Raw genomic sequence first — 24155 nt, forward strand, 5'->3', positions numbered from 1 at the left:
GTGTACCACTGTGATTGGCCCTGGATACATTTTTGAGTGTCACAAGTTAACTTGAGGATGCTACTGGCATTGAATGGGGAGAGGTCAGGGACGTCACAGCCTACAATGTGCAGCCTGACCCCTCATAACAAAGGACTGTCTGGGGCTGGGGATGTGGCTCAAGTGGTAGCGCGTTTGCCTGGCATGCGTGCGGCCCGGGTTCGATCCTCAGCACCACATACCAACAAAGATGTTGTGTCCGCCGAGAACTAAAATAAATAAATAAATTCTCTCTCTCTCTCTCTCTCTCTCTCTCTCTCTCTCTCTCTCTCTCTCTCTCTCTCTCTCCCCCTCTCCTCTCTCTTAAAAAAAAAAAAAAAGGACTGTCTGGCCCTTTCCAGATTGTAACCCCTGCTTGAGATGCACTTCAGAACCAGAAGCCGGGCTGGCTCTGAGGAAGGAGTCGGGTGAACATTTACAGGGCCAAACTCAGTGAGCCGAGCCCCTCGTTCTCTGTTTCCTGGCTCTGTCTTTCCTCCTCGGGCACAGATACTGAGAGGGGAGAGAGGGAGGGCACAGGCTGTGGAAGTCGGAAATGGCTCAGATCAAGTCTAAACCCTTGTTATGGTCTGGATCTGAGGTGTCTCCCAAAAGCTCAGGTGAAATAATGTAAGAGCTTAACCAAATCAGTGCAAAAATCCACTTGAATGGATGGGGGGGGGTGTGCCTTTAGGGTATATATTTTATCTTGGGTGAGCAGAGCTCTCTGGCTTCCTGATTGTAATGTCCTGAGCTGTTTTTCCTCCTTCATACTTTCTTTCTTTTCTATTCTTTTTTTTTTCTTTTTTGGCACCAGGATTGAATCCAGGGGCGCTTAACCACGGAGCCACATCCCCAGCTCTTTCTATATTTTATTTAGAGACAGTGTCTCGCCAAATTGCTAAGGCCCCGCTAATTTGCTGAGGCTGGCTCTGAACTCCCGATCCTCCTGCCTCAGCCTCCAGAGCAGCTGGGATCACAGGGGTGTTCTACCGTGCCGGCCTCCTTCATACTCTTCTGCCTTGATAATCTGCCTCATCTTGGGACCAGAGCCATGGAGTCAGCTATGGACTGGGACATCTGGAACTGTAAGCACCAAATAAACCTTTCCTTCTCTAAAATGTTCTTGTCAGGTCTTTTGGTCACAGAGGCAGGAAGAAAAAAAAAAAAAGCTGACGACAACAACAACCCCCTTCCCAGACACTGGGCTCTCTTTCCTTGGTGTCTCTCTCTTTCCCTTGAGTTCCCCAGGGTGACACTCCCCAAAAGGGCTTTCGCCCAGCAAGAATACTGCGGAGAGCTGAGCCACCCTTGATGGGGCCAGAACAGGACAGGGAAGGACCCAGGGTAGCCAGAGCTAGAAGCCCATGAGAGAGCTGGGGTTCACATCCCAGGTGGGGTTCAAACTCAGCTAGCTCCCCAGTAGGTATTTAATTCCATTGACAGTTGAGGGGACTGAATCTCAATGAGCCGCCAAAAGTCACATGGCCCGACAGAGGTAGGACAAGGGTGCTTGGGCTCACGTTCTGGAGAAGACCCAGAGCGGGGTGGTTACCAGTACCCCAACCCTGATGAGGTGTGTAGCCTCCCTTCGCCCTAGTTTCCACGTGTGTAAAAGGAGCGAGAGTGGTGCCCACCTCACAAGCTGGTGCTGAGGACCAAATGCGCTCATAGTCACAAAGCCCGACAGCAGTGCCTGGCAATGAGAAAGTGCCACGGAAATATTTGCAGTTTTTCTCTTCTTTCTGCCACACAGGCCAGAGGGTGAGGGCTCCCTGTGTCCCTCCAGATGGAGGCTAATGGCCCATCACCAGGCTGGGCAGGAGGTCAACAAGAACATCTTCCACGTGAAAGAAAAACACTCTGCCCTTGTTAGCACCGACGACGACGAGTGGAGAAGCCAGGTCACAATGACAGAAAATAGTCTCTGGGGTCAGAGCTTGCCAATTCCCTGTCGCCCTTGTGCATCTGGGTGGTCCAGCTTCTGCCCCCAGGTGTCTCACCTCTGGGTGGCTGAACACCCCAGGCTTTCAGAACACTTGTTTCAGGGAGCAATTTAACACCATGTTGTCGTGATTATTTGGGTCCATCACATTCTGTCTCTCTCCCTGTCTCTCCAAAGACTTCAGGATCTCAAGGGCAGAGAACGCATCTTGTTGGACCCATCCTCTTATCTACGGTGCCTGGATACATGGAGTAAATGCTGCTTTCTTAAGTAGCCTGATTGGCTGATATGAAATGCATTCATGAACTAGGACCCCAGCACACTAGCAGGGAAGGGTCCAGACAGGATGCAAGAGCCACCAGGATCAGCTGGGCAGCCAGGTGGGTCCATCAGGGGAGACACCCTGGAGGGGTGATCAAGGCAGAGCCAGGTGGAAAAAGCAGTGAGGGGTGGCCTGGAGAGGACAGGGAGAGCGATCTAGGAAGGAGACCGAGGATCAAAACTCCAGCGTGTCATCTGCCTACTTCCGACTTAGTTCCTTCCCACCCTGCCCTTGAATTTGTTCATGGATAAAACAGTGGAAAATCCCTGAGAGGCTGAAGATGTTGGGTAGCAATGAAGCCCACGGGGCCCCTCGCAGAGCACCCGGCATGTGGGAGCCAGTTAGTAACCTCTTCTTTATAGTAGGGGAGAAATGGGGCACAAGGTTACCCAGTCAAGGAGGCAGGCGAGCTGAGAGCATGCCTGCCTCCACCGTGGCCATCCCTTAGCCACCTCACCAGGCCTGGGACAGAACACGAAGGCAGGAGAGTGGGGTGCAAGCTCAGAAGCTGCTGCTCTCCATCTGGCTCCCCCATTCACTTGGAAACAACCTGTTTGCTTTGCAACTCCAACCCCTAAGCCCTCAGTAGGGGACTGGGGAAGTAGGGAGAAGGCAGTGATTCTTCCCAGCTTTGTCCCAAGACTGCCCTTACCCTCCCTTCCTCCTCCTCGGTCACCTAGAACTACTTGGTTCAATGCCAGACACCATTTAAGAACCCCTAAATGCCTGAGCTGTTGATGGGGCCCACAGAGATGATCAGGGATTGGGGCTACCAATCTCATAATAGCCGATGCATCCCACAAGTAACTAGGTACACCCCCCAGACAGTAAAGAGGCCAGCAGTGAGTTATAAAAGCTTCACAGGGAAGGGGCGGGCATCTGAGCAGGACCTGGCAGCACCATTCCGACTGCAGCACCACAAGGACCCAAGCTTAAGTAAAGCTCTAGCTCCCTGGCTGTGTGGTCTCAGGCAATGATGTCTCCTCTCTGAGACTCAGTTTCCTCCACCGTAAAATGGAGATAAAGCACCTACGTCATTGGGCCATCATAGACCTTAAATGAGGCAACAAGCTCTGCAGCTGTGATGTTGAAGAGGAAGAGATGGGAGAAGAGGAGAAGGATAACAGTGACGGTATCAACTCACCTCCATCCTTATCTGTGGCGTCTCCTGCCAGCTGGAGTCTGAACCATGAACAGACTTTACAATTTACAAAGCATTCTGCTAACACCATCTCATGGAAAAAACTCGTGACTGCTGTCTGAGGTCAGGAGGGAGGAAATGCTCAGGATCTTCACAGATGGAGCTCAGAGAGGGCGAAGAACCTTCCTAAGGTCACAAAGCTACAAAGTGGTAGAGGAGGGACAGAACCTAGGTCTTCTCTTTGCCTGTGGTCCCTTTTTTTATACCTCCCTAGAGGGGAGAAAGGAGTTTATGGCCTATGGGGAGCAAGATTGTGGTCCTGGCTGAGGCACCTAAGCCCCCCCCCCCCCCCCGCCACTTGGCCACTTGTCAGCTGAACTACAGTCTGCACTGGTCCTTCCCAATATGCAACGTGGCAATCCCAGTTAAACTGAACCATTGGTGGTCTATGACCTTGACCCTGTGCCAACGTGCTCTGCTCAGCCTAGACCTGGGGAATATCTGAAGGGCTGGGTTTCAGGGTTCATCCCATACCTCTGTGGGCTCAAACTAAGATGAGAGCAGCAGAGTAAGGCATGTTGGGAAGTGAGAATACGTATCTGTCAACACCAGAGGTTTTGTTTCATCTGGGGCTACCACATGTGGCAGGAGGGACCCAATCCCAGAAAGGAGGTGGGCTGCAAAAGCAGATTTCTTGTTCAGCATGTGCTTACTAGATGGGGTCCTTGCAATGTTCCTGATTCCCCATATCTCTAAAAGCCGATAAGAAAAGCCTCACAGACCTCAGTCACCCAGGACTGAACATCACAATGAGCCAGGCCTAACGCCCTGGGCCATCCTCTCAACAGCCCTTGGGGTAGTCAGTGCTATTTAGAGATGAAGAAACTGAGGCTGAGTGGTATTACGACACTGGTGCCATGTCTCACAGCTAGAGAGATTTTCGTCTTTCTAAAACTTAAGTTCATTCTTTGGCCTGCTGAGAGTAAGACTGTGATTGCTGAATTTATGCGTCAACTTGAATGAACCACAGGGTGCCCAGATATATGTCTTAACAAAATTCTGAGTATGTCTGTGATGGTATTTCTAGATGAGATTAATATTTAAAACTGCAGAGTGGGTAAAGCCAATTACCCTCCTCAGTGTGGGTGGACCTCATACAATCCACTGAAAACCTAAGTAGAACAAAAAGCTGAGTAAGAGGAAACTCTTCCTACTTGACTGCTAGAGCTGGGGCACTAGTCTTTTCTGGCCATTGGACCTGGATTGAAACATCAGCTGTTCTTGGACGTCAAGTCCACTGGCTTTCAGACTGGAATTTCTGCCGTTGGCTCTCTAGGTTCTTATGCCTCTGGACTTGGATCAGAACTACACATTAACTCTCCTGGGTCTCAAGCAATCCACTGTAGAGACTGGGACTTCTCAGTCTCCATAATCACACGAGTCAATTCCTTCTAGTAAATCTCTCCATATATATTTATGTGTACACACACACACACACACACACACACACACCTTACAGTTTCTATTTCTCTGAGGTACCCTAACACAAAGACCAATCCTTTAGTTTCCAGGAGAGAGCTGGCTGCTATTCGGGTGTAGAAGGCTCAGCTGCCAGCCTCTGCCAGAGGCCAGATATCTGAATATCTGATCTGGCTCTAAGTCCCCACTGTTCTCAAGTTCCCAACAGGAAGACTGACCAAATGAGATCAGCCAGGTTGCAGAAACCTTGACTCTCTTTTCTTTTTTTTTTTTAAACCAAAACATCCCCAAGTACTCAGGAAAAGATACTGGCACCCTCCAGACACTCCAACACGAACAGCAATACTTTCAGTGTCCACTAGGTGGGGCCAGCGATACAGTGGAAAGGGCAGAAACATAGGGGCTCGAATTTTCCCTGCCATTCCCAAGTTGGATAAATTGCTCCCTACTCCTATTTGTAGAGGCTTCTAGTCAAAGATGTCAAAATCAATATGAGAGGCCCCACGCACTTCAGTGGATTGTCACTCTGTAGCAACTCTACATTTTAAAGTTCTCAAATTAGGTTATCCCCTTATGAGCCACCAAGCAAAACGGGGAGCCACAGGGAGCCACAAAGTAAAGTCATGGTCCCAAGCCTCAGAGTACCTGGTAGGGGCATCTCCCCATGTAGGATGTGAGCTGTTTTACTAGAGAAAGTGCCAGACAGTACTTTTCACCAGGGAATCTAACATAGGACTGCCTGGGTGGGATGAACACCAGGAAGGAATGGGAGACAAGAGACAGAGAGGAAGGCAGAAAGGGTATGGCAAGGACCTGGCCCTGTGCTGAGGTGCTACAGGGCATCTCCCTGCAACTGTTCACAGCTGTGGCTCTGCCTGGGCATCTCTGAGCCCTGCAGGCACCTGAGACTAGAAGGCTGAGATGGGAAACAAGAGTTCTCCCTTGCCTTCCCTTTGGTTGGGGTCCAGGTCCCGAGAATTCCTTCTTCTCCATGGGGTACAAAATCCTGTCCCTGCCAGTCCAAGATGGCTATCTCTAACCCATCATCTCTCCTTAGGAATAACGGAGGAATGACACCCCAGAACACTAGCTGGGGGGAGCCTGAAGCTGACCATCACCCTTGCCCACCCCCTCCGCCTCCCACCTGCACCCCACCATCCCTTCCCAAACTTGTACTGCCTGGCAGCCGCTGAGCTCTGCCTCGGCCTCTGTTGCCATGGCAACCGTGTGGCTTCCCCCAAGTGGGAAGCTGGTTGCCAAGGCCCTTGTTGCCAAAGGCTATAACAGCCACCCCAGTGTGTGAAGAGGGAGTGAGAGCCTGTGCAGGGGGTTCTCCAGAATGGTAGAGTCCAGGCAGCCTCCAGCTGGAGTGGGGGTGCTAGGCCCCAGAGAAGAGAAACGCATCACACCGTGTCTCTCAGCGTTGCTCTTCTGGGGGCTTCAGAGAAAAGAAAAAGAACTCCCACAAAACATAGCTGGACAAGCCTGAATCCAGCAGGACCAGGCACTCCTACAGCTCACCCCAAACACACACATGCCACCAAGAGAAACAGCTTTGATTCTTCTCCCAAACTCCAGAAAAAGAGCCCTGAGGAATCTCTGTCTTGCTGGCTACTGTGTCTCAGAGGCACACACGCAAGCAGGGCCCAGAGTCTATCCCAGCAACAGCATGAATTACAACTATGTGTCCCTTCACACATTTCTACCCCCTGCCCTGTCTTGGAGGACAGGCTTAATACTCCTTATAAAACGCTTCTTTTGGGAGCAGAACTCCTGCCTCTGTTGACAAGAGGAGAGGTGGTCACCCACCAGGGTTTGGCCCTTCCTGAGTGAAGAGCACAGGGCTGGAGGGGCTTCCAGTCAGGCCAGACCACAGAAGCAGCTCTTTCCACCCTGCAGGGAGCACAAGGCCAGCCTTGGTTTGGCTGAGCCAGCACCTGGACATCCACGACCCACAGGCCATCTATGCAGCCACTGTCCATCCTGGGTGCAGACAGAAGGGTCTGGTCCTTTCTGGAGCCTCCTCCCCACCCTGTTAAGCAGAGAGACTACCAGGGAAAGACAGGAAGGAGGACCGGGTGTCTGGGAAGTATGGAAGCCAATGCTAGAGGGGAGACAGGCACAGGGGTGGCAGAGAGCAGCAGGTGGGGGGGAGAGGAAAGCAGAAGCCAGAGAGCGGCCCCCAATGGAAAGAGAGGCCCGGAGCACCCAGAACACGGGGTCCATACTCCCCCAGTCTGGCCCCAAGCAGAGCATGGCCGGGAGGCCCAGGATGCTCTCCCACCCTCCCCAGAAACCTCCCCTCCCCAAACCCCAAAGGAAAAGTAGGTGTGTACCTACCCCAGGTGCCAGCCCCTCGGGTCGAGTGGGAGAGATGCCATCCCTGCCACCCTGGCTGCGGGCGCTGAGCTGGGGTGACATGGTGGGCGACTCGTCGATGTACGGCATGGTCTCCGAGCCCTCGGGGGGCCCCTTCTGCTCCTCATGCCCCTCTGCGTCGTAGTCGTCGGCCCCGTAGCTGAAGTCTGAGACAAGGAACAGGAAAGGCCACTGAGAGTCCTCCACGAGGGCTGCCAGGGACTGGTAGCGCAGTGGGCGCCGGCGGCGGCCCCCGGCTGCCATGGCCCCGGGCGCACCATGCACACCTGGCCGGGGCAGGGGCTGCGCGGGGGCCCGGGCCTGGGGAGGGGGAAGCGCCAGCAGGCACCAGGCTCTGCTCGGTCACAGGCTGCTGGGAGTCGGGGAGGAGCGGCTCTGCTGTCGCCACCCGCTTAATAGCATGTCAGCCGCGTATTTGGAGCTGTTGTTGCCTTTGCCTCCTGCCTAATTCCACGTTTAAAAATCAACAGTGGGAGCAGGAGGCAGGACGCTTCCAACTCTCCTCTCTGAGTCACCATTTTGCTTTTTATAGGGACTAAGGAGTGGGGGTGGGCCGAGCGATGTCACTTCCTCAGCCCCTCCTCCTTAGGTACCATTTGTACACTGAGTCCCATCCCTCCAGGGGGGCCAGGGAGGCTTGGGAGGAGGGGTGGAGCAAGTGTGCTCAAGGGGGACCTCACCCCTCCAAACCAGGCCCTGGGCGCAGGACAGAGCCCAAGGCAGGCAGATGTGGGCGAGAGGGCTGTGCCCAGTCCTGGCAGGGACACGGTGAGCAGCAGACTCCTCAAAAGCCGGCACTTATGTCTATAATTCCAATGTAGGCTTCCTTCAGAGGAGGAGGGAAGGGAACACAACAGGAAGCCGAGCCTCATTAACCCCCTCAGTGCTGCCAGCCCCAGAGCCCACGCACACATGGGGACCCAGGGTTGGGCCATCAGGGGATAGGGCAGCCCCTCAGGGATTGCACTGAAAGGGCTACCGCAGCAGCCTCAGAGAGGCCCCTGCATCACACCCTTCTAGGGGGATCTCTCCTGCAGCAGGTGAAGGCCTCCGACTCCCCCAACCACCACCCCTCGGCCTGTTTGCATCCCATCAGCCCAGAATGGAGGGGCCTGGACAAGGCCAGGCAGGGCTGCCTTCAGCTGGCTGGTGTTGGGTCTCCTCAGGCTGGGGCCACCTTCTGGAGATGAGGGGACTCCTCTCTAACCCATCACCGGGCAGGGGCTAAGAACCTTTGGAGAACAATGGGAGCTGGCACGGTAGTGTATAGGGGGACCGCAAAGACCACAGTCTGTTCGCTGGGCTCCCAAGTAGCCTCAGTGTCAGCAGTGGTCTCTCCTTCATGCTGGACTGCCCAGCAGCCACATCCATTTGTTAAATAGTCCCTGAGCATCTTCTAGGTGGGAGGTGTGGCCCCGTATCTTGGGATCATGCCCAGCGGGGTGAGAGGTCTGGCTGGGCCTGTCCTATTGTCTGCTCAGACATCGTGTCCTCCCTGGCAAACCAGCTCACACTTTCAGCACCTGGCATCCTGGTGTCCTTGTTGGTCCTGCGTGTTTGTCCCTGAGCCCCTGGGACAGGACTGGGTGCCTCAACCATTGCTGTGTGCCCAGCACCCACGACCAACCCATGGCAGGCTCTCAGCAAGTGTGGGTGGCCAGAATGAATGAGAGGAAAGGCACCGAAGGTCTCAGGTCTCAGGTCTGAGCCCGGCCCTAGCAAGCCAAGTTCTCTGCAAAAAGGTCCTGGCTCCTCCTTCTCTGTCACAACATACCGGCCCCAGGGCAGCCATCAGCCCGAGAATGGTGTCAACGGGTCACCAGGGCGCCTAGCCACGGCCACACTCAATCCAATCTGGCCTGTTGGCAGCCGAGAGCTTCCCCAGGCTCACTGCACCTGCTGCTGTCGATGTCCTCTCCAATCTCTAAGCTGACGGCCTATTAAGCTGTCAGGGAACACGGGCTGTTTATTTCCCCAGACAGGCCATGCACGCGAAGAACCACGGGCCCTAACGAAAACTCAGACGCTCAGATGTGGATGCCGTATATTCAGGAAACAGGCCCACTGCCCTGCGGGCCACAAGGCATGGGCTGGCGGGAGGTGAGCAGACTCTGGCATTCCCAGGGACAGGAGGAATGAAAGAGGCAGCATCCAGTCTGCAGAGCTTGGCACTGTGAGGGGCCTGGCTGTCTGGAGAGAGCTGCTCACTTAGGCAAGCTCAGGAGGGATATCAGGTCGACCTCCATCTCTCCTCCACCAGGCTCCAGGCTGGCGTCAAGGCTGGGGGAGGTGAGCCTCCGAGGACCCTGGCCTGGCTTAGAGTTCAGATTCCAGCAGACCACACCAGGGGTCTCCTGCTCTTTTCAACCTAACCACCGCTCTGTGAGGGTCTTATTTCCCCAGCTGACAGAGAAAGTCACTGAGTCCCAGAGACATTGACCGAAGGACACAAAAAGACCCTGAACCCAGATCTGCCTGCTGCCTCCAAGCCATCCTTCCCCCTCTGAAGCTCACTCCAGAGAAATCCTCCTGGGCCCTCCCTGCAGGAGGGATGGAGCAAAGGGGAATAGGAGAGGCCAAGGGTGGGGGGGCCACCACCGGGGGCAGGCGGGATGGGACAAGGTCCAGAGAGCTCTCTGCAAGCATTCCTAGATGATTCCTCTTCCCTTCCTACCCACCATAACATTGCGAGAGCCCAGGAGACTCCTGCCAGGAAAGAGAATTCAGAAAAAGATTGAGAAACCACTGCTTCAAGAAAGCGGGAGCCCTGGGGAAGAAGGAAACCTGCCGAGCACAGGCTTCGGCCTCCCAAGGCCACAGGTGGGAATGCCAAGTGGACTGCAGCTTAGCCACCGGGTCTCCAAAGAAAGAAAGGGCAGATGAAGAGGCTGACCAGCACCACCGTTTCCCTCTCTTGGTAACAGAAATCCCACTGTATTTGAAGCAGCATGGCAGTGTGCCCAGTGGCTAGTTAAAAGACTACTTTTCCTAATGGTGTGGAGCATGTGATCAAGTGTCTTCATCATGAGATGGATATGTGTGGGACTTTGAGAAAGGCTGCTAAAAGAAATACATTCCCCAAGACCCCCATTATTCCTCCTTTCTGTTGTCCATATGGAAAGCAAGTGGGATGGCTGGAGCTCTAGCAGCCACCTTGAACCATAAGATGACCTTGAGGATAGAAGTCGGCATTGAAGACAACTGAACAGGATAGGAATCTCTGCTCCAGGATGCTCTACCTCTGGACTGCTTTTACTTGAGAGAGAGAGAGGGGGTGGGAGTAAGGTGGTGGTGGGGGGGACAGGCTGATGTGATTTAAACCACTGTTACTTAATTTTCCCCCGACTACCTTCATTATTCCTTCTCAGTCTCTGGGGTGAAATCTTTCACTGCCCCAACTCCTTTAAAGATATTGATGTTTCTTATAGATCCTTGTATAGAATGGCACTCATCAACGAAAAGGAAAGACAACATAAGTGACTCTCACAGACATTATGCTAAGTCAAAGAAACCAGACACAAAAGAGTACATCCTGTATTTTGTTATATGAAGTCCTAGAAGAGACAGAATTAACTTGTGGTTGAAATTAAAAAAAAAATCAAAATGATGAGTTGCTTCCGGGGATGGAGCAGGGACAGAACTGACTCGAGTAGGCACAAGGGAGCTTTCTAGGCTGGTGGAACTGTTCTGTGTTCTGAGGGGAATTTGGAGTCCATGGACGCATTCATCAGAGTTCATGGTGCCCTTCAGATCTATGCAGTCCCTGAATATTGGACTTCCGTTCATGATATGCCGCCACCCAGGTGCAGTGGCGCACACCTGTAATCCAGGGAGCCATCTGGGCAGCAGATGCATCTCTGATGGTTTCCTGGACCCCTTCCCTTCAGGAACCTCAAACCCAAGCTTTTCCTGAAGTCAAGACACAAGATCCCTCAAGTAGGAAACCTAGGAGTCTCCCTGGGTCCCTCCTCCTTCCTGCTGCTCATCTCCTGCGCCCCACTCCCCCTTCTCCTTCCCAGCCTCACCCACTGGCACCAGGATGATTCCAACCCTCTCCCTGCAGCAGCCAGACTGCAAACCTGGTCACGGCTCTGCCCTGTTCAAACTTCAACTGTCCTCCCATCACTTCAACGGCACGACGCAAACTCCCCACTCAGGGCCCGTTGGTTGGCACCTGCCTCTACTTTACAGGGTCGTATACTCCTGCCCTATAAGACTTCTAAGTTCCCAGAGCGGGTTAAGCAGTGGCACCCCCAAGATAGACATCCAAATCTTAACCCCTGGTACCTGTGAATGTGATCTTGTTAGATATAATCAAGTTCAGGGTCTTGAGATCATTTTAGATTAACAGAGTGGGGACCAAACATCCCCTTGTCCTTCAGAGAAGCAGAAGGGGAGGCGATGTAGACACAGAGGAGGCCACGTGGAGATGGGAGTGAAGCAGCCACAGGTCAAGGAACACCTGGAGCTGTCAGAAGCCAGAAGAGGCAAGAATTCTCCCCAAAACCTTGAGAGGGGGCTGCCCACCCCTTGCCTGAGCACATCTGGCCTCCAGAGTGTGGAGAATAAATTTCTGTTGTTTTAAGTCACCAATTTTGTGGTCATCTGTTTTGGCAGCACTAGGTAATGAATACAGTCCCCAAACACTAGCACTCTTTCCACCCCCGGGAATTTGCACATGCTATTCCAGCGCCTAGAATACCACTCAGTCCTTGTTCATCTGCTCAGAGCTCGTTTAGCCTTCAAGTTCTGCTCAGATGCACTCTCTCCTACCAACTTCCCCTGTGTTCTTCAAACAACAATATCTGGGTATGGAAAGCACTTGTACAAACCCGTGAGGGGAAAAGTGAAAACCTCAACTTTCTAAATGAGCAAGGGATATGAACAGAAAATTAAAAAGAAAACTACAATTTTAAAAATGTGAACCTCACTTGTAAATAAAGAAAATGCAAACTACTTCCCCTGTTTCTTTTTTGTTGTAATTTCCCTATCAAATTGGCAAGGGTTTTCCAGTGACTTGGGAGGCTGAAGCAGCAGGACCGTGAGTCAAGGCCAACCTCAGCAACATAGCAAGACCCTGTCTCAAAATAAAAAATAAAGGGCTGGGGATGTAGCTCACTGCTGGGTTCCATCCCTGGAAAAGGAAAGAGAGAAAGAGAGAGAGAGAAGAAAGAAAGAAAGAAAGAAAGAAAGAGAGAGAGAGAGAGAGAGAGAGAGAGAGAGAGAGAGAGAAGGAAGGAAGGAAGGAAGGAAGGAGGGAAGGAAGAAAGAAAGACAGCAAGGATTTCAATATAACCACAAGGGCTAGTAGAGCACTTGTCCAGCATGTGGGAGGACCTGGGTTCCATTCCCAGCACCAGAAAAAAATAAAAATTAAAAATTAAATAATAATACCTATAGTTGTCAAGGAACAGACTCACTCAGAAATGCCTGGAGGATACGTACAACTGACACAACTCTTCAAGAGTTAATTTGGTAGCTGGCATCAAAGCTGTGATGGTCCAAACATGTTTTAACCCAGCATAACCCAACCAGGGTCCTAAGACATTAATTATAAACGCACAAGTTATAAATGTACATTAAATCACAAGGTTATTAATCACAGGACGGCTTATGATTGTGAGATATTAAAAACAACAGGAATGATTCATTATAGGGGGACTGGTTGAGAAAATTAAGGTAGTCCCCGAGATAGATGAATATTCAGCCATTTAAAATTACATAGGTGGGGCTGGGGCTGCAGCTCAGTGGTAGAGCTCCTGCCTCGCACGTGTGAGGCATTGAGTCTGATCCTCGGCACTACATGAAAATAAAGAAATAAAGGTATTGTGTCCCTCCACATCATACATATATATATATATATATATATATATAAAATTACATGGATGGATGTGGAACCTAGACAGGTAAAAGGAAAGAAAAGTGTGGGGGGCTCATGAAAATCAAAAGGAAATCAGTAGACTAGAAGACAGGGCCCGACGGGGGTGGGGGGGATGCTGGGGAATGATACTGGCCAAATTATATTTATATTGAGTGCATGTATGAATATGTAACAAAATTTCACCATAACGTACGACTATAATGCACCAAGAAAAATGGTGGAAGCTGGGCCAGGCAGCGCTCACCTGTGATCCTAGTGGCTCCGGAAGCTGAGGCAAGAGGATCATAAGTTGGAGCAATTTAGAGGCCCTAGCAACTTAACAAGGCTCTGTCTCAAAATAAAAAATAAAAAAGGGTTGGGGATGTAGTTCAGTGGTCAAGTGCCCCCTGGGCTAAATCTCAGGAAGGAAGGAAGGAAGGAAGGAAGGAAGGAAGGAAGGAAATCCAGAGAAACTATGTGGATGGGGCTGGGAATAGAGTTTGGTTTGTAGGCACACATGAGTTCCTGGGTTCAATCCCACACACACACACACACACACACACACACACACACACACACACACACACACAATCTATGTGGATGATAGCCAGGTATAGTAGCATATGCCTGGAATCCCAGTGACTCGGGAGGTTGGGGTAGGAGTTCAAGGCCAGCCTGGGCAACTCAGTGAGACTCTGCCTCAAAATTAAAAATAAATAAAAAGGGTTAGGGATGCAGTTCAGTGGTCGAGTGCCCCTGGGTTCAATCTCCAGCGCTGTAAATAAATAAATAAATAATATGGATGATGTATACCACCTTGTTAAGTGGAAAACGAGATTAATAATAGTAATATACAGTATTATATGTTTGGAAAAAAACTAAAAAGGTCTGTATGTACCCGAAAGAAAGCTCGGAAGGCTACAACATGAACAATTATAGAGCCTTCAAATTCTGGGAATTTGGAGGAAATTAATGAGTGGTTTTTGCTCCCCAGGACACCAAAACACACTGCTTGTCTTCTACCTAATATCCACCTTCCCCTCCTCCTTGCTCCCATTGCCTTGGTCTTATTTATTTCTTATTCTTTGTGGCCCGGAGGATTGGACTCTGAGCCTTGTGCATGCTAGGCAACGTGCTTTACCACTGAGCTAGATTCCCCAGCCCTTTTTAAATTTTATTTTGAGACAAGGTCTCACTAAGTTGCCCAGAATGGCCTTGAAATTGGATCCTCCTGCCTCAGTCTCCCAAGTATCATTGCCTTGGTTTTATATGAGGTGGCAATGGTCCTTGTTCCAGGTAAGATACCTACTTTCTCTGCCTCTTTTACTACAAGTAGTGGCCATTCTGGCCAGTGAGACCCAAGTGAAGCATCCTGGGGCCTCTGGCAAGGCCTTTACTTTTTTAAAAAAATATATTTATTTTTTAATTATAGGTGGACCCAATATCTTTATTATATTTTATGTGGTGCTGAGGATCGAACCCAGTGCCTCACGCATGCTAGGCAAGCGTGCTACCACTGAGCCACAACCTCAGCCCCAGGCCTTTACTTTTGATGATTAAGAGGAAGGGCTTCTTGCCGGGCACAGTGGTGCAAGCCTGTAATCCCAGTGGGTCCAGAGGCTGAGGCAGGAGGATTGCAAGTTCAACGCCAGCCTCAGCAACTCAGTGAGGCTCTAAGCACCTCAGTGAGACCCTGTCTCTAAATAAAATACAAAATAGGCTGGGGAGGTGGCTCAGTAGTTAAGTGCCTGAGTTCAATCCCCAGTAACACACACACACACACACACACACACACACACACACACACACAAAAGGATTGCTTCTTACCTTGAACTCAAATGTGATGACTAGAGCTACAGTGGCCATATTGCTACCATGAGGAAAAGGTCTAAAGCAATAGAGACACTTCCCTGATAATATTGAGCTAGTGGATTGCACTAGAAACAGCTTACTTCACTGTTTGCTATGTGAGAATATAAACCCCTACATATTGGAGTTATTGGAGTTTGAGCTGTTTTTAAAAATTTCATTTATTTATTTTTTGTGGTACTGGGGACTGAACCCAGGGCCTTGTGCATGTGAGGCAAGCACTCTACCAAAAAACTGAGCTATCTCCCCAGCCCTGGGCTACTTTTAAAAACACATTTCTAAGTGATTCCTTTACAGCCCAGGAGAGGTACACAATCCCATAAGCAATAAAACGTCACAGGCACAGTGAAGCGGAAAAGGGGAAACAGGAAGCAGTGGGGGTGCGGGGATGTTTGGAAGGACTTTGGCAACACCACCACAGATGTGATAGAAATGGTTTTTTTGGTCTATCACAGTGGCTAAAAGCAAAGACCCTGGGGCCGGACAGCGTAGGTTCCAGTCCGTGCTCCATCCCATCCCAGCCAGCCTCTCTGCACCTCAGAAGCAGGCCTGGCACAGGGCAGCCACTTACCAATAGACACTGGCTAAATAAATTAATGTGAAAGGAGGACCTGCAAAGGGATGGGAGCACAGGGCCACGGTGAGGGTTTGATTGGGTGGCGAATGCACGCAAAGCACTTAGCACATAGTAAGCACCCAATAAATCTTAGCCGCTATTATTAATATCATTAATTGAAACTTGAAAGATGTGTGGGTGCTTGGCAGGCGGGTGGGGGAACGGGAGCAGAGTTCTAAGCAACAGGAGGAGGCTTGGCAATGGCACAAAGTGTGAAACAGCAGGGTCCCTTAAGGGGACTATAAATAGCTGGGCATGGCTGGAACACTGAGCGAGCAGGAGGGTGAGATGACGCCCTGGGGAAGTGGGCACAGACCAGCTCACCGCGGGCCTCCTGAGCGGAGCTAGGGGTTAGGCAGGATCAGAGGGGTCTGCTGATCCAGCCCACCAGCCCACCACCCCAGGGTCTTCCTGCCCCAGGAGCGCCGAATCACGCTAACTCTAGGCAAGTCTTCCTGATGCAGGTTCCTGGGTCGAGTCACAACGCAGACAAAACCTGGGACTTCCAGATCTCCTGAGAGTCACCCAGATACGTGACCATAGGTGAAGACAGGGGTACCTACTGCAAGTCCATAAGGAAGCCCGAGTCCTTGAGGCTGGACAGATGACAGAACAGGAGCCGAGTAGTGGCAGAGCGGTAGCAGGGACTTCAACCTGCTTTTCTCAGGCAATGCAGAGAATCAGCTTGCAGGAAGCAGGCTGACCCAACTGACTGGCTCTCATTCCTTCCCCCTTAAGCTCTGCCAGGTGCTAAAGGAAGAAGCCCAAATGCAGGACGGGGATCTGTTTACACCAATGACTCATGGACAGAGCCGAGGACACAACCCCTGACAAACTGAGGGACGTCTGGGCCCCTTCCAGACTCTTCCTGGGCAGGCCAGGGACCTGCAGATGCAGGACAAAGTCAAATCGCAGGTCTGAAATGGTCCTGTCCTCCCAGCGGGTGCGATACAAAGGCTAGGTGACACTTAGAAAGGCCCTAAGCAACTCAGCAAGACCCTGTCTCAAAATAAAAAATAAAAAGGGCTGGTGATGTGGCTCAGTAGTAAAGCACCCGTGTGTTTAATCCCCAGTACCAAAAAAAGAAAAAAAAAATGTCTTCAGAGAGCAGCTCCTGCCCTTGAGGATCTCCCTGGTCTATGTGCACACGCTGTCTATGTGTGACTCTGTGTGGGCACTACACTGTGAACGGCTTCATTTCATCCACAAGGCAAGAGCTGACGGATGAATCTTACAAACATGTGAACAAAAGAGCCACAAGAGAGCACATACAGAGGACTCCCTTTATATGAAGTTCAAGAACAAGCAAAACAAAGGGAGCATAGGGAAGTTCATAGCTGTAGTTGGGCTGTGGAGAAGTGGTGTGTTGATTCAGAGGAGCATGAGGGAGCTTTCTGGGGTGATGGACCCTCGCTCTCTTTCTTTTCCTTGCATTACTGGGGATGGAAACCAGGGCTTTGCATACACTAGGTAAGCACTTCACAACTCTCCTACAGCTACAGCCCCAGCTCAATGCACCATATCTTGATCTGGGCATTGGTTACACAAAGAGACCAATGCAAATGTTCATTTAATTGTATGCTTAAGACTGGTGCATTATAGCCAGGCATGGTGGCACATGCATGTAATCCCAGCTGCTTGGGAGGCTGAGGCAGGAGGATCAAGGTTTCAAAGCTAGCCTCAGTAACAGCGAGGCACTAAGCAGTACAGTGAGACCCCTGTCTCTAAATAAAATATAAAATAGGGCTGGGGATGTGGCTCAGTGGTTGAGTGCCCCTGAATTCAATCTCCTGTACCAAAATTAAAGAAAAAAAAAAGGTTGGTGCATTCTAGCTTTTTTTTATATCTTTATTTTATTTATTTATTTTTATGTGATGCTGAGGATCGAACCCAGGGCTTCACACGTGCTAGGTGAGTGCTCTACCGCTGAGCCACAATCCCAGCCCCCATTCTAGCTTTTAAGAATCAAGTAATTGTACCATTATAATTCTCAGTTACAAATGAGGAAATAATGGCATAGGGAGTAAAGTTATTTGCCCAAGGTTTAGTGGCTACCAAGTTAAAAACCATTTCAAACAAGGATATATCCACTAACAATTGTACTATGCAGGAAACTCACCATTAGAAAAAACAATGGGGGGACTATTCTCAAAGGGCCTCAAGAATAATCCCAATGACTTGGGAGACTGAGGCAGGAGGGTTGCAAGTTCAAGACCAGACTCAACAACTTAGTGAGACCCTGTCTCAAAATAAAATTAAAAAGGATTGGCTCAGTGGTTGAGTGCCCCTGAGTATCCTTAGTGTCCTTCCCCCCAAAAGTGGCATGTGGAGGAGGAAGAGGTCAGTTCCCTAAAGGGTCTGAGCGTGCAGACCCGGGGCATGACTGCACTGGCTTTTCCTGGGTCCTAAGGAGTAGATTGATATGGGTGAAGCACAGGTCCAGAGGGTCAGACTGGAGGGTTCAGGATACTGTGCACAAGTCGGTAACTGGGAGTCACTAAATCCAAAACAGCAAGATAGCTTTAGGAAAATTAGGCCAACCAAGGCATATGTGATGATCTGGAGCCCACAGTCCCCATACAAGTCGTCAAGGGTGGTAGTGGTGAGAACAGAAAGACAAGACTGGATGTGGGAGAGTTGACAGAAAGTGCAGCCAGGAAGGGGGTCTTCTGGGTTCAATGGGCCAGGGTAGTGGGAACAGACTCTGAGTTCAGGTTTAGGCAGGTCTGGACTGGGAGGAGGGAAGAACATGCCTGTGGAGGATCAGACCTGCAACTGGACTGGTGTCTGTTCACCAGATGCAGACTTGGGAGCCTAGTGACCCTGGGTCAGCAGAAAGTCAGCTGCTACTCAGCTGAGCCAGACCATGCTCTTTGGGAGACAGGACCAAGGGTGGTGTATGAAATACAGAAACTGCATCAAACCTACGATGGTAAGGTCATTATCTTCTGTTGCACATGTAAAGGACAGCTCCATAACTGGGAGTTAGGGAGTGTGAAATGGAGACTGGACTGAAATCAAAATGCACTATCACTCAGAATAGGCCTTCCCCTTGACCCCGTGCTCTGGGGAGTGACAAGAACCCAGTGAAGCAACAGGCAAGCACCATTCACCTGACACCCACAAAAGAGATGCAGCTCCCATGGAGTCCCATAGGTCCAAGTATGGAAAATTCTCAGTCCTCACTGATCTGCAACTCACAGCAGCATTCAAGATGGTGGCTCATTCCTCCTTCCAGAAACACAGGGTTTACCTGGCTGCCAGGACACCATGCTGTGGGTGTTCATTCCCTTGCCCAATGCTGCAGCTCAGCCCCCTGGTTGGGTCCTGGTCCTAGCCTTTTTCACTGGGCCAACCCAGGACTTGGGGCTTGGGCTTCTTCCCTATCTTCTCTCACCTTCTCAGTGTCTCATCCAGTCTTGTGGTTTAAAATACCACCTGCCTGCTGATAACTCTCACATATATATTTATTCAGACCATGTCTTTCTCCTGAACCCCAGGCTTGATGATCCAACCACCTGCTCAAGTTCAAAATCTACTAAGAATCCCAATGTAACGCATCAAACCAAGGTACCCCAGACCTGCCCCACCGTGGCTTGACTCGCCTCTTCCAGTTGTTCAGGCTCATCTCTGGGCCCTCTCTCTCTCACACACACAGACATCTAATCCATCAGAAATTCCTATTAGCCAATAGGAATACCAGAGAAATACACCCAACACCCAGCCACATCTCGTCTCCACCAATATCAGCTGGTCCAAGTGACATCAGTTCTTCCTGGGCTCATGAAATTTCCTCCTGATGGGTCTCTCTGTTCTTGCCCTTCCTGCTACAATGTATTGTGTGTATGTGGGAGGGGGGTGCTGGGAATGAACTCAGAGCCTCATGTATGCTAGGCAAGGGATCACCCTTGAATTAAACCCCCAACCATTCCTACAATGTGTTTTGCGGGGTGGGTACCAGGGATTGAACTCAGTGGTTACACTGAGTCAACCCCTAGCCCTTTTTCATATTTTATTTAGAGGCAGGGTCTCACTGAGTTGCTGAGGCTGGACTTAAACTGGATCATCATACCTCAGTCTCCTGAGTTGCTGGGATTATAGGTGTGCACCACCATGCTTGGCCCATCCCCAGCATTTAGAATAGTACCTAGCACATGAGGTACTCAGTGTTGACTGACTGACTGAATAGATAGCTGGATAGATGAGTGGAAGGATGGATGGATGGTTTAGATCCCATGAGGGTGAACACTCTGACATAGGCACTGGACGGTGAAGGGTATACCTTTGTTCTTGCCATTTTTAATCTATTCAGATGAGAGAGGCAAAACTCAGGGAAGCCTTTGTCACTTTAAGAAAGGTGCCAACCACCCACAGATCAGAGAGTGGACAGAGAAGAATGCTGGATTGAGGCTGGACACTAAGAACCACCCTGGATGGAGGGGTGGGCAGAGGAAGAACACCATTGGAGGCCAGGAAGAAGCTGCTGGAGATTAGGAGAGGAGGCAGGAGTCATCATGGAAGCCACCACAGGAGGCAGTGATCTAGAGATAAGGTGCTGTGGAGGTTCAGGATATGGTCAAGGTAGAAGAACGCACCTGCCTGGGAACTTTGAGGGTGCTGGGGACTTTGGGACAGCACTTTCAGAGACTCAGAGGAAACAAAGGCCAAGCTCATTGGCAAGGGAGGGAGAAATGGACAGTGAGGAAAGAGATGGCAAGAAAGGGCTGCTCCTCCAAGAAGCCCAGAGCAGAGCCAAGACCTGGCTCCTTCTCCCAGGAAGAAGGGCCCAGAGATAGCAGTTTTCCCTGTGCAAGGGCTGCTTCTGCTTTCAGGGAGAAGGTGCTCAATCTCTCTTCATGCTGAGTAAATGAGGTTATTTCCGGGATCACAAAACTGGACAGACAGCAGAGCAGAGATCTGTGAAATCAGACACTGGAAGCTAGGCCTGGGCTGAGACTCCGTGGTTCTGAGCCCAGATATGACTGGAGGGTGCAGGGTTGCAGCAGACTGTTAGGAAGGAGGCTGTAACAGAGTCCCTAGTCACTGAAGAAAGTGGAGGACATATTGACCCTAGCCTGACCACCCTTGCTGCTCTGAAAGGGCCTCTCAATGTCTCCTGGCTGCCCACCCCTTCCTGCAAATACACGGCTCGTTTCTGAGTCTGAGCATGGCTTGGGCATCTGCAGCCTCCCAAGTATGGAGAATTCTGCTCTGTTGCCACCTTGTGTTCTGAGGCTGAACACCTCTAGAGCAACCCTCCTGACCTTCACACACAAGCCCAGTTCATAGCATCTGTCCCCCCAGCTATCGCTTATCCTTGGCTCCCCCAATCTGATGGAAACTGAGCCCCCAAGGCACAGTGGAAGGCCAGGGCCTTCCCATCCACACCAGAGCTGAGCTACCACAGAGCTGCAGAAGTGGGCTTGGGTGCCAGCTCTGGACTGTCAACTGGCTGGCTCTGAGTCTTTCTGAGCTTCAGTTTCTTGTCTGTAAGATGACACAATACCAAGGCCCCAGGGTAGTTGTAAGAATGACATTAAATAACATAATGTAGGCTAAAGAACCTGGCATAGTATCTGGGGCAGAATAGCCTCTAATAGAAGTTACCAGAAGTCGATCTGGAGCCAGGAAGGCACAGGAGAGAGCAGGGCCGACATCTTCAGGGCTCAGGTGGATGCAGTTGATCCAGAGATACCACAGGTCATGGCCTAACACCGAAGTGAGGTGTCCTGGGGAACAGTACCTTTACTCTGGGACAAGCTGCCTCCTTCTCAGCACCCTCGGCCTTGGGACTGATAGAAGAGGGTATAAGGGACCAGGACAACACAGTGGTTCAGGGCATTCAAGCCCTGGTCAAACTTTATCCCCAATATTCCCACTTACTAGTCATGTAACCTTGGACAAACTTCTTGCTCACTCAGAGAGCCTCAATTTTTCATCTGTAAAATAGGGGTAACAAACAACGATTACACCTCATGAGGTTTTCGTGTGTTTCAATGAGAAAACATAGGCTATGCAAGGCACCTGGTCTTGGCAAGCACAAAATAAATAGTAGCTATTATGACTCCCTGACATCATTCTGGTGTAGGATCATCCTTCCGGAGATCCTCAAGGATCTCCTGCTTCTTAAAAAAAACAAAACCAGGGCTTTGGTAATTCATAACTGTGTTAAGGCTACAGCAAACCTTCCTCCCTCAGCTGACCCACCTGTTGACTGGGGGCCATCCCATTGGGAGTTTACATGGAGTTTTAAGAGACCTGCTCCAACCTTTATAGCATGCTGGTATCTCCAGAGGAGTCTGGAAGCTCCAGATGTCTGGCTTCCCCCCTAGAGGCTCAAATGGAATTGAATTGAATTGGTGTGGGGTGGCCAGAGCATTAGGGTTATTAAAAGCTCCCCTGGAGAGTCTATTGTACAGGAAAGCTGAGATTCATCAGTTTAAGACAAGAACTTGTTAGCTTGGTGTTAGATTGCTGGCCTGGCATGCTGTGAGGCTCTGGGTTCAATCCCCAGCACCACAAACAACAAAACAACTCTGAGGCCATAGCCTTGAAAGCCCAATGGAACTAAGACTCTAAAACAGCCCCACGGAGCCATCAGGCACCATGGGATCAACTCCCTAAGCACAGGGAAAGCTGCCTGTAAGAGGCGGGGTTTGAACCAAGTCTTGAGGGGGAGAGAGGAAGAGACCAACAGAAAAGCTTTGCTCTTGTGTACACCGAAGGCAGGCAGGGAGGGCAGGCCATAGCTCATTCACTCAGTGCCCTGGCTCAGCTGCAGCAACGGCTTGCATCAGAGGGTGAGGGTGAGTTTATCCTCATCAGAGAACTTCAGCTAGGCCCGGAGCCGGGGCACTAATAGCACAGGGCCAGCTGTATGCCTGAGCAAAGAGAATGGGATGGGACAACTCATTCCTAGAGGGGCAGCTGGTGTCACTGGAGTTCTCAGTTCTGACTCCGCCCCCACTGCTGGGAACAGACTCCAGGCCCCCCACAGGGTGCAGCAAGGCCTCTGTGGTTGCCATGGAGATCAGATCTGATCATCCACCTCCGGGATCCCTCGGGGAGGGAAGTGAGGCAGAGACAGTGGACGCCTGCAGAAGCCCAGGGCTCCAAAGCCTGAGACAAAGGAATCTCAGGTCCTGGACAGGAGTGACCCAGGCAGAGGGCAGGGAGGAGGGTGCTTTTCAAACAGTCCTGGGCAGAGAAGGGAGGGGCTCTGCGGGATGGCTGGGAACGCTGGCACTCTCCGCACTGTGTTTTACAGCATAAGCAGCAAGCCCACAGCTGGGGTCTCATTTCATCCTCACAACCCAGGGAGGCTGTCAGAGTAGCTATTACTCTCCCAACTGGGGGAGGGGAGAGGAAACTGAGGCTCAAAGAGGTTCTCGGTCTTGGGGGCAGGGACTGTGGCTCAGTGGTAGAGCGCCTCCCTTCCATGTGTAAGGCACTGGGTTCGATCCTCAGCACCACACAAAAATGTGTCCATCTACAACTGAAAAAAAAAAATAATAAAAAATGCAGCTACATTCTGAATTAAATGACCTTCAAAAAAAAAAAAAAAGGTTTTGGGTCTCATCCAAGGCTAATAAAGAACTAAGCCCCAATATCAAGCCTACTCTTTTCCTTCCTGTGCTTTGACATAATCCCACACTCAGGCCAAGGGCCTAAAATTCCTAATTACTCTGTAGGAAAGGTGGTTACCAGCCCACTAATCACACAGGACTGATGATGTGGACTAGCCAGATGACCTTCCTCAGTGGAGAGCGAGATGACTTCACGTGTCATTCGACAAACATCTCCTACAATATCACATACCCCTGACAGTTCTCAGCACCCCCAACTCCATTACCTGTCCCCTGTCAGGCGAGGCCGGTAGCCAGACAGATTTGGGTCCTGGTCCCAGCTCTAAACGACTTGTGGCAAGTTGCACATTCTCTTGGAGCCTCCACTCTGTCATCATCTGGAAAATGTGGGTGGCAAAGCTGCCCTGCCCATTGCGCTGGGCTGCTCTTTTGAGCAATTCCAAACAAAAGGAGTATTCCACCAACAAAAAGTTCATCAGACAAAACAACAACAACAAAAAAAACCAGAAAACACCCTCTACCAAGTATCCACCGGGCATTGGTGTATCTGTTTCCCCACTAGGCGGCAGGAATCTGGAAGGCAGGGATGGCCTTCTTCTATATATTGTGACTTTTGGGGGACCCCAGGACAACATTCACACACCGTAATTGCTGGCTGGTTGACAATTCCCTAAAAATCCTCCAAGTCTCTTCCCATAACGATCAATTCAATTATTTAGGGTCTGGGGGCCGGGAGGTCACTCTGACACATCTTACAGGAGTCCTAACCCCTGCTAGAGTTAACAGCTTTAATCTACTTCCTGTCTCCCCTCTGAACCTGCTCAAGAATTGATAACAAGTAATGAGCCTGGACTGATTTGATTTAGGGCTCCACTCTTTCTTCCCTCTTCCCTGCTCAGCCTCAAAGCCCCCAGAAGGGGGAGCAGCCAGGAGGCTGTGA

General features: G+C 50.7%; 1 protein-coding gene across 2 annotated transcripts in view; it reads right to left on the reverse strand.

The window, feature by feature from the left end:
- The window catches only part of Abr (ABR activator of RhoGEF and GTPase), a 191907-nt gene that overhangs the window by 88815 nt on the left and 78937 nt on the right, over positions 1-24155 (reverse strand). Inside the window, exons 1-2 of one of the 2 annotated variants that reach the window (XM_026388843.2) lie at positions 16193-16275; positions 7246-7430 (exon numbers count right to left, since the gene is read on the reverse strand). In XM_026388843.2, the coding sequence (XP_026244628.2) occupies positions 7246-7353 (108 nt within the window). In that variant the 5' untranslated portion in view covers positions 7354-7430; positions 16193-16275. Of the gene's footprint in view, positions 1-7245; positions 7431-16192; positions 16276-24155 lie in introns of those variants that run through there. The other variant, XM_077800377.1, reaches the window with a different exon arrangement.

The sequence above is a fragment of the Urocitellus parryii genome, chromosome 7 (assembly GCF_045843805.1).
Source record: "Urocitellus parryii isolate mUroPar1 chromosome 7, mUroPar1.hap1, whole genome shotgun sequence".
NCBI lineage: Eukaryota > Metazoa > Chordata > Mammalia > Rodentia > Sciuridae > Urocitellus > Urocitellus parryii.